Here is a 10,882-nt window from a genome sequence, read left to right as displayed (position 1 = left end):
GTAACAAAAAAGCGAATGTGTTCCGTCGACCAAGGGCGTTTAATTTACTGCAAGGACGGTTTTGCACGGGGGCGGACACAATTTCATATGCAAATTTGACCGGGCGGACACAATATTGCATTATGCAGCAGCGGACACGATTGCATATAATATTTCACAGATAATATTTATTACGCCTGTGTACAGACATCTTCCGTTCTTTTATTTTATTTGTCCCTGATTTAATATCCTCCTATGTACTTTGTACACTAACTTTCTAGCGGAGCATACCTCTATAATTTCCCCATGACAAACTATTGATTTCCTTATGTTCTGTCTTCGGTCATAAGGTAGTGATGAATGTTATACATAATTACCTATTTCTCATACCGGGTAAAACATCTTCTTTGCTTTCATGTCCGTCCCCCGTTACTGTGACCAATTTCATCCCGCTGTTCTTTGCATGGAATATATGTTTTGCTTGCTATTAAAAAAAAGTATAAAAAGTACATATACATTAATAAAACTCGTGATGTTTGATGTTGTTATCAGCACTGCCGTTAAGGAAATTGACCCCTGATATTTTACGATTGTTATGTTTTATTAAATTATTTGAATTCTAGTAGGTCTTTCCAACAGGTTTGGGTGTAAATTGGGTTTGAATTTGCAACAGTCGAGAGCCAGAAATTGGGTCGGTCGAAAACTAAAGAGGGGAAAACACGTTTCTCTTTTGCTGAGATATAAATAACAAACAATGAAAATAAGTTTAATTGAATTTTGTTTTTCCTTCCTGGGAAAATTTGTAAATTTTGTTCATTAGCTCTACGCTCAAATGTTTTTATTTATTTTATAAACACTCCCTTTTAACTGCTTGTTACTGGTTACTGCTGGTTACTCCGTGTTCATGTTTAACTTCAAAGTGCAACATGTTTTTTATCTTGAATTTCTTGAGTGTTCATCGATAACTTTCAGAGTAGAGCTAAACGATATATATTTACATTGTACACTGTTTGTAGATTATGGAGTACATTCTTAACAATTATTCAAAAATAGAAGATATATATCTAATACTAGTAAAGATATTTCTATTCCTAGTAACAATATAGACATATCTCATGTTTATATTGCTTTATCCCATTGGAAACGAATTGTTGCTCTACTTCTAGTAGATTTGCTATTCAATATATTGCAACTGTCGGATAACGTTATAAGTTTTGACTTCATACAGCTCACATCGAGAGTTGATTTAAAGTTTGAGCACCTAAACTTATATACTTTGACACACTATGGTGTGTCTCAGTTCTTTGTAAAAGTACATGCGGTTCTCTGTGCGCTTACGATGCAACAGATAATGCGAATTATGGATATTAAATCCCAAGATGAGATAATAACGTATATACACCAAATGTAAAAAAGTGTTTAACTACTAGGGGAGATGGCCTTACCTTTCGATTCAAAACCGAACCTCCGTCAGAGGCACAAACAAACAAAAGCTTATACATTTATTGAAGAAAAATAAGGAAGATGAATTTGGTTTGTACAACTAAAATATATACATATTATACAGTTACATTATTTATTATAAAGTTATGTACGAGTACGATTTTAGTTTTTTAATTTTTAGATTTCCATTGCAAAGAAGTAAATGGTAACTGCCATTGCCGTTCCTGTTATAAGTACAGATAACCCCATAGTAAATCGGTCAATGATTAGTGCTACATCCTTCCATTCCAAAATCACCCCTCGTGGTGGGTCGGGTTTCCTTTTGTTTGCTCTGGCTGCCTTCCTTGCCACTGTCCCACTCGCCTTGATCTGTACTGGATCATTCCCGTTCGAATACACCTCCTGCATGATGTGCATACTGTAAGCTCGGCAACGGGACTTGCAGTTCTTCTGGCCGTCAACATTGGGGGTGTTCTCGCTCTGGCTTACGGTACCATCACCGTTCATGGAACTGGATGAGTCGGTGAAGCTACAGCTTGCAGTTAACCTCCCTGAATCACTCTCTGTAAAGCCCTGATTGGTTGATTCGTTATCCAATCGGAAGGCTGGGTTACAGGTTCCGTTGACGACCACTGGCTGACGTTTCACTCGGTAGAAGAGTATTGCAGCGAGTTTCAATGAGAGCCATCGGAGCCATCTTGGAATGGGGTGGCGGTTGTCGTGGTAGAATATATTGAGTACGAGTACGGTACATACGATGGACGTGCAGCCAATGGCGATCATGGGTGTAAAGTAAAAACCTGCAGAATAGAAATAACAATTATTATTGCCATAATGGGAGACTTGGCAACACTTGGTGGCAGCAGACTTACCAAGGACATTTCAATTGTTTGCGTATAGTTCTGAGCATGCGCACATTACTGTAAACAATGGTTAGTACTTGGTATTAGTATGCGTCCACAAAGCGTCTCACATTTGCTTTGGTGGGTTGGAACATGTCAATAAGAGATCTAGCAGTGAAATATCATCACACCCCTTCTTGGCAACTCTTATGGAGACTGGTTCAAGTTATGATTGTACGGCTGCTTCTGAAACTAATGCTCTCTTAAAAAATTGTAATGGGTTTTGTATATGAATATTTCGATGTTTTTCAATTTAAAATTTTCGAAAAGAAATTACTAGGCGTAACTGTTACTTACCAATAATGGGTGAATTTTCAGACGTTGGTGGTAAAGATTCACTGATGAGCTGCTGGAATAAAACAAGAGCGAGCAGATTGGTCATTCCAAGCTGGATCTTCTCCCCTGACTCTGGGGGTAGGCCAAACACCATCAGGTTCAGAATAGACAGCAATAAACAGGGGAGAATAATGTTCAAGACGTGGAACAGAGGCCGCCGTCTCAGATGTAACGAGTAGGTCAACTCCGGGTATGGATGTGGGCAGCATGTGTACCATGTCTCCACACGGACCACGTCCACCTTCAATAGCTCCCAAACACCGGTGTCTGCGAACTGGTCCTGTAGGGCCTTAGCTCCCGTAGACATGACCAAGTCGACCGCTGAGCCGTCGAAAGCCCACGAGGAGAACTTCAGGTCGCAGACCTGAGTGTCGAAGGGAAAGAGACGGGCGTCGATGAGGCAGGTGCATTTGAGAATGACTGGTGAGGACCAGGTGACTTGGCCGTCGTATCTAGCTTCAGCTGAGATGTCTTTGTAGCTCTCAAAGTCCCTGTCTACACTGGTGGAGGGAGATAGTGAAAACTTTCAGTCAACGAAGCAAACAAGTTTCTATATCTTGATCATTACAAGTTGTCTGTTGTCAAAACTCCTCTGTCCGTAAACATTTTGCATCTAAGCCGGAAAAAGAACGTTCGGCAGAAGTAGGAAATAGAGTATGAACTTCCGGGTCGGAACCAACCTGGGTTGTGTCCTGGGGGCGTAACCCATTTCCCGGAAAAGGGTTAAAAATGGTATTTTAACTCGGATTCTGAGATATTTTGAACCATTTTTGTGTTCTTTGGAAACATTCTGCATCATATCATATTGATCCAGAAATGGGAAAGGCCCGACAGGACCCGGTGTGGACCATCGTCGCGAATCGTAATAAATGTCGTGAAAGGGTTTGCTGATTAGACGCTTCACCAAGTCTATGGTTTAAACTTACTTTTTGTAAAGTGTGGTATCTGGCAGCCATATTCTAGATTTGTGTACAAATAGGCTCTGAACTCCTCCATACTCATCAGGATTCCACATCAGGAACTCGTCGTTCCAAGTCTGTAGTTTAGAGAAAAGCAAATGAAGTTTCGTCACGCACTCTTCTCTTTCAGAGCGAAATGATTAAATGTTTATACATGTGTAATTATGTAATGCATTATGTGTTATGATGGACACTGATTTGGGGGATCCAAATTGATAATTAAATTTAATTGATATTGTACACAACAAAATTAAAAAATTATTTCTTTTTTCATTTATTTTAATTTATTTCAAACATGTGTAATCGTAACTGTTAATTTAACTTAACTTGTCTTTGTGTCTTCCTGTCGAACAGTGATGTTAAAAAACATTTAACGCACCCTCGGGGAAAAGGAAAAATACACCAACAAGATGGAGTGGACAACAAACCACGTGATTGGAAGGTCAGTGATTTTTCAATTGAAATATTGATAACAATTCGAGAAGGAAAGCAAAGGTTTCTCCTACCGTAATTAAACAAAATCGTATTCAATTAAAGAGTAATTAACCACAACCGTAGTCAACTACAATCGTAATCAACTGCAACCGTAATCAAATACAACCGTAATCAACTACAACCGTAATCAACTACAACCGTAATCAACTACAACCGTAATCAACTACAACCGTAATCAACTACAACCGTAATCAACTACTACTGTAATCAACTACAACCGTAATTAACTACTACTGTAATCAACTACAACCGTAATTAACTACCGCCGTAATTAACTACAACCGTAATCAACTACAACCGTATAGCTACTATTGTAATCATCTACAACCGTAATTAACTACCACCGTAATTAACTACAACCGTAATTAACTACCACCGTAATTAACTACAACCGTAATCAACTACAACCGTAATTAATGACAATGGTTATCAATTGCAAACGCAGTGAATTGGGTGTGGTTTATAAGCAATGTATGTTTATGTGTCTTTAAAACACTCGCCTGTCTCAGCCAGCCGCTGATCTGTATCGTCTGATGTTTTTCATTCTGGAAAAGAGAATACAATGTGTGAAGACAGTGAACTTCTCGTAAGAAAAAGGCCTTCAAAATGATCATACACTTTTACTGAAACCAACACAAACGATAAATCTAAAGCAAGATGTGTTTTATTCATAAATCCTTCGCAGAATATAATAAATTTAGCCAAGTAAAAAACAGCATCGTTCAGCTTAACTGGAAAAACCCACACCCACACAAACAAACAGCGACAATTAAACAAATAGTTAAAAAATACACTCAGCGTGCCCCAAAGAACGATGCATATGTTCATAGGGAGTCCATTAAATGGATGGGTGGAAATAACGACCAAAACTGGACTCATGGTAAATATTTGCTGTTTTTTAAATCCACGACCACGATTTTTTACTTCATTGAATAATTGCTTCCATCCATGGTAATTTTAATGACCAGCCAACAATAAAACGCTGCCGCCTTTGGCAATGCGTAATAAATGACCCTGTCAATGTTGACATTGTCCTAAGACTATAAGAAAAAGCAAATTAAACTGCTGTAAATTCCCATAAGGAAAGTACACAGCCCCCAACAACAAACTCTAGTTAGATTAAAAAACCATCATGGTTGTTTAGTGCGTCAGAATGGCCAACTTTTTGTGCATTGAAAAGATACTCGTCACCGTACGGAAGCCCATTACCGCCACATGAGTAAACACTTTTTTCTCTCTCATTGTGTACTACACGATGACTTTACCTACACGATAAGAGAGATTTGTTCTATTCATGTGGCAGCAATACGCTTCCGTATCACCGTACGCAGATGACATAAAATTATATAGCCACTCTATTGTTTGGAGAAAGTGGCACTCGAAGTTGAAATAATTTCCATTTGCTGTTTCAAGAGACTGCTCACTACATAAATAATACACTGCCAAGCTGGGGTGTTAAAATTTGTGATGTCACCTCGTAGAAACCGAAAAGGCAACCTAAATTCACCCCATAAAAAAAGTAACACCAGTTTCTGCCAACACAATCCATTTGTGTTATTTAAAAAAAAAACTATGATGTTAACACACAGTGGTTTTTTGGGGAAATTTGATTAGGAGTCACAGTCAATCGACGTTGTGACAACAGTGCACCGCTCAATTTGATTACACCGGTTTTTTGTCAAGTACTTGATTTTGCCAAGTAGGCATATTGAAATGCTTTTAGGGTAATAACAAGAAAAAAATTAAAAAGCTGTTTCCTCTTTCAACCTTGAAAGTTTACACGAAAAGAATTTAAAACATAATTAATGACCTCCTTTGAGAAAACAGTAGTAGCTGTGGCAAACTACTTACCAACTAAAAGACCAGTTGGTTTGACATGCACAAATTAATTACGTAAATTATTCGTACATTTGCTGGTAAGCTCTGGTCATTAGAGTATCTTGTAAAGAATGCTTTGTTCTGTTGATTGAGTTCTGAAAAAATTATCATTCTATACAGAAATTTAACTAGAATTTTAACTTAGTTTTGGATTTTTTTTCATAAATTTCATTATGATGTTACCCCGAATGCACAGTAGAAAAAGACAATCGTCTATCCGTAATTTCTTTGTTCAGCCCCAATTTAATTAAAAATTTACTTAGTCAGTTTCCCTTGCGGTGTATACATTATTAATGAAAAATACTTTATGAGTCTGGCAGCATAAATTGCATAGCAAAAATCACCATTGTGTATTTTCTGCGTCATTCGCTAGGCACAAACGATGCGAATGTGAATACATAAATTCACACCATCTGCCTGTGACTACTGAGTAATATTGCATTGTCCAATTAGTCTCGAAATACACTGTTACTGTCGATCAAACAAACTGAATGCGTTTTCTTCCTACCTTTTAAATAATTCACAAAGCGTCTTTTTATAGACTTAACTACGATACCATTATTCTTATAAAAAAAGGAAGCTTTCTAAATTATTGAGAGTCCAAAATAATTATGTCCCCTTGCAACGTCACAGCAGTCAGTTTTGAAAAGGAGCTCGCTAAAAAAAAAAAAAAAAAAAAATCGAAATTAGACTAATCTTGCTGTACCAACCAGTTCTACAATTTTGTATTGGCATTGTGCAAGTTGTTGTTTATATTTAGTGGGAGCCAGTGCTTTTGGTTTTCAGATTCAAAAAAGTTCTTTACAAAATTGAAAAAAAATTGTTCCAGAGAGTCTATCAGTGATTGCTATATTTCCACAAGAGAAGCAATTAAAGATCTTTACCAGTTCAATGCCCAATATAGAGGCAATTAGAAATCTTACAAATTCATTTACCCATATAGATGCAATTAAATATCTTTAACAGTCAATAGCCAATAAAGAGGCAATTGCCAGTCTTACAAGTTAATATACCCATAATTGTGGTGGGGGGGGGGTGGGGGGTGGGGGTGGGGGGTGGGGTGTGGGGGGGGGGGATGAGGCAATTAAAGACAATCTTACCAGTTCAATGACTTGGGTGATTAGAAGCCGGAACTCTACCGTTATCTTATCGGAGATGTTGTGTACTGGTCTGATTGTGCTTGGCCCGTACTCATCTAGTAGATTCTGCAACAGTGCAGATCTATTACTCATCTTTGATTCGCTTTCTATAGAAGTACAATGATAAAAGAGTATTATTAAAATGTTGGTATGTTAAGTTGGTCTGTAGAAAAGGTACTATCAGTTATTGTACGGTGGTCTAGTTGGTATGCCACTCTTATAGAATTGCAAAGGTCGTGGGTTCGAATTCCACCGAGTAATTATGCCTGTGATTGTTTTTTTTTCTTGGTGTATCTTGTAGTGTGAAAAAAATCACCTTGTGGTTTGGTCAAGGGCTCAGCCCCCTCCCTTGTTAAATGTGGGCTAGTAATTGTGTTTGTTACTTTGCCCACTTGCGCATCCATGCAACCCGAGAGAACAAAATGTAGTTCTCAGGAAAACATCGACTATACCGCACAGCTCAGTTGGTCTTGGGTCTTGGGTTCAAATCCATATAAAAAAGAATATTTGATTTTCCCCTCATCCCATGATAGTTGTGAAAATGGACATGCATTTTTTCTTTTGAACAAGGGTTCTTTTCTAAATCAAACTTGTTATAGTACGCATTGAATCATCACAGTATAGAACAACATTCCTTCGGTAAAACACATTGAGTCCTTTTGTTTAGATCACTCATTCACATACAGCTTACTCCAGTTATAAAGGAAGACTCTCTATCCAATCCTTAGTTCTTAGTTTTTCAACCGTGGGCAAATAAGGCTATAGGCTCTTTCGGGTGGGGCAGGCAGCATACGTGTGTAGAGGGCTAAGTGAGTTCGGCACTATTTGGTTGATGCGAGTAGTTTGTATCTATACATGCTAGCTGCATGCTTTCACCAAATCAGAGTAAGTTCATTGTAACGCTTTGGAGAGTTCTTACCAAGTAGTATTATTTCATACTCAGTTATTTTGCCTTAATTTTTATCTTGTACCAGATATAAGGACTATTATTCAGTGACCTACATCTTTTTAGCATCAGGTGATGTTGTTATTGTACTAAGGCCAAGGTATCCATCACCAGTAATTTGTGTTGTTTTTTGCAGTTATTTTGAACATTGATTAAAAGCTATGGTTCGTTATTGGCTACGCTATTTGGCCTTTACCCTATATTGAACATCGACGTAGAAACGCACTGTACCCTTAGTACCTTTCTCGAGTACGGTCGGGAAAACAATCCACGCCCTTTGCATTGCTTCTTTACAGAGAAGATGTCTTAACACTACACTACTTGGCTTTATCCCAATGTCTATAGAGGCAGTCCTCTCTGTTGGTAGACATTTCTATTTTATATAGACAATCAAGGCTGCCTTTTCTTCCAGGCACACAAAGTGCATTTTCCAGTAACAAAAGGCCATTAAGTTACTAAACAAAATTGTTGCCTAATTATTCCAAAGACCACTTTTCCCATACCCATGTAGAATTTAACCTCCCTGTGATGATTTATGGGTGACAGAAAACTAATCAAACAGCTTTTATTGGAATACGGCAATTTTGCACATAACAAAATAATTGCGTTTGCACTTTATCTTGTAACTAATCAACATGTCATTATCACATTCCCTTATCCCCCACACACGACGAAATAAAACTTAACGAGCAATAAACAAACGTTACTCTCATATTATACTATAGTGTATAATCATGATGTTCATCAAGAGTCTATGAAATACATGAAAACGCTCAGACAACCCAAGGTTACACGTGCTGAAAATATTTTTGAGCGGGTAAGCTTTGATACACATAACTGCCTAATAAAAATTCCGGTCTCCTTGCGATTGTGGAACCGGTTTGTACCGAATTAAAAACATATGCTCAATTTAAACTAATTTAGTATCATAACCCCACTGCTGTAACATATACATAGATAGATGACACTTAAAAAATAACTTTATTCAACCAAGGTTTAAATTGTTGAAAACCTCACTATTGGAAACTGTTATGCCCTCTCTTTTAATAGCATGATCTCCAATTCGATGTAAATAAATTAGTCATGAAATTGACCACGCGTGTTTCAAATACCCTGCATCTTACGTTGATTGTATCTGAAAGTAAGCCAGGCTTAAAGGCAGTGGACACTATTGGTAATTACTCAAAATAATTATTAGCATAAAACCTTACTTGGTGATGAGTAATGGGGAGAGGTTGATGGTATGAAACATTGTGAAAAACGGCTCCCTCTGAAGTGCCATAGCTTTCGAGAAAGAAGTAATTTTCCACGAATTTGATTTTGAGACCTCAGATTTAGAACTTGAGGTCTCGAAATCCTAAACGCACACAACTTCGTGTGACATGGGTGTTTTTCTCTTTCATCATTATCTCGCAAGCAAGTTCGATGACCGATTGAGCTCAAATTTTCACAGGTTTGTTATTTTATGCATATGTTGAGATACACCAACTGTAAAGGCTAGTCTTTGACCATTATCAATAGTGTCCACTGCCTTTAATAGCATGATCTCCAATTCGATGTATATAAATTAGTCATGAAATTTACCACGTTTCAAATACCCTGCATCTTACGCTGATTGTATCTGAAAGTAAGCCAGGCATAATATTCATACATAAATATTACAAAACTTGAAACTGAAAACAAAATTGGTTACCTGTGAGAAGAGTACTGCACACCACTAAGATGAAAACAGCAACGAGTCCAGCCATTGTTTCTAAACAATGAGTTTCGAACTCTGCGTGTCGAGAGGTGTCCAGAGTTTTCGTGGTTGTTTTCCCTTATACTAGCCTTGACTTTCCTCTCTGTTGATTAATTTCCTATCTGTATATGCCCCCTTGGATCGCTCCTCTTCCCTGTCTCTCCTTTCCTGCCTCTGTTGACTCTTGCTTCACCGACAATTAAATCAATTATTATAGGTATGTAAGGGGGAGTTGCATCCACTATAGCAACGGTTGCTATCGCTTCGTGTGATTAACCCGCGTTGTGATGTACACTGGTTTTACAAGTTTTTAAACATTGCCTTGGGATTGGGCGCTTTGGGCTATAACCTGAGGACGATCGGGGCATAACGTTGAGTTTTCAACCACCGGTTCTTTTTAGAACCACTACTCTGTGAAATGTTTTTATACATAGTTCTATCCACATTGTACGATGAAATGAATATTGATGGAACAAAGAAGTTTTACACTCAGGTAGAATAATTTATACTTATTCAATCGATCATCCCTTGATCCCTTTTACTTCGTGGACTAACACAGTCTGCAATTTTGTGGAGTCAAGTATTTGGTTCTACAAAATGGCGGGCCGTGTTCAATTTTGTGGAGTCAAGTATTTGGTTCTACAAAATGGCGGGCCGTGTTAGTTAACGAAGTAAAATGAAAACCTTACGAATTTGAGGTACATTTGCGCGAATAAGATATATTTAAATAAGACAAAACTAAGTTCAATCAACGTGTCTCTCTAATGTTAGTGTAACTTAATAGTTTATCTAAACAAGGAATACATTTGACATGTAATGTCGCACTTGAGGTAAAATTTGCAAATAAGTTAACAGTTTTGTCCAAAATATACCTAAAGGTTTTGTTTCCTGTTCAATGTTGATTTGCTTATTTCATGTTCAGGTAACATTCAAAAGAGAAGAATAGTTTGCTGTCACTAGCATCTGTTTAAAAAGAATATAATATCGATTAATGTAAAAAAAATTAGCATACAATATTTTTCGAAGTTTTAGCTCAGGCGTCAATGGCGAGGCTTTTTGTTTGTCAC

At 37.6% G+C, this 10,882-nt stretch overlaps 1 protein-coding gene across 1 annotated transcript; it reads right to left on the bottom strand.

Moving 5' to 3' along the window:
* Nucleotides 1-1,305: 1,305 nt before the first annotated feature.
* Nucleotides 1,306-9,887, bottom strand: LOC139938512 (neuronal acetylcholine receptor subunit alpha-9-like). The gene is made up of 6 exons (XM_071934079.1): nucleotides 9,771-9,887; nucleotides 7,093-7,238; nucleotides 4,615-4,659; nucleotides 3,587-3,696; nucleotides 2,622-3,160; nucleotides 1,306-2,222 (listed from the first exon to the last, which is right to left on the bottom strand). Exons 1-6 carry the CDS (start codon nucleotides 9,823-9,825, stop codon nucleotides 1,600-1,602), a joined length of 1,518 nt encoding a protein of 505 aa, XP_071790180.1. The 5' UTR covers nucleotides 9,826-9,887; the 3' UTR covers nucleotides 1,306-1,599.
* Nucleotides 9,888-10,882: the final 995 nt, after the last annotated feature.

Source organism: Asterias amurensis, chromosome 6, assembly GCF_032118995.1.
Source record: "Asterias amurensis chromosome 6, ASM3211899v1".
Taxonomy (NCBI): Eukaryota; Metazoa; Echinodermata; class Asteroidea; order Forcipulatida; family Asteriidae; genus Asterias; species Asterias amurensis.
This window is presented reverse-complemented; position numbering and strand designations above follow the sequence as displayed.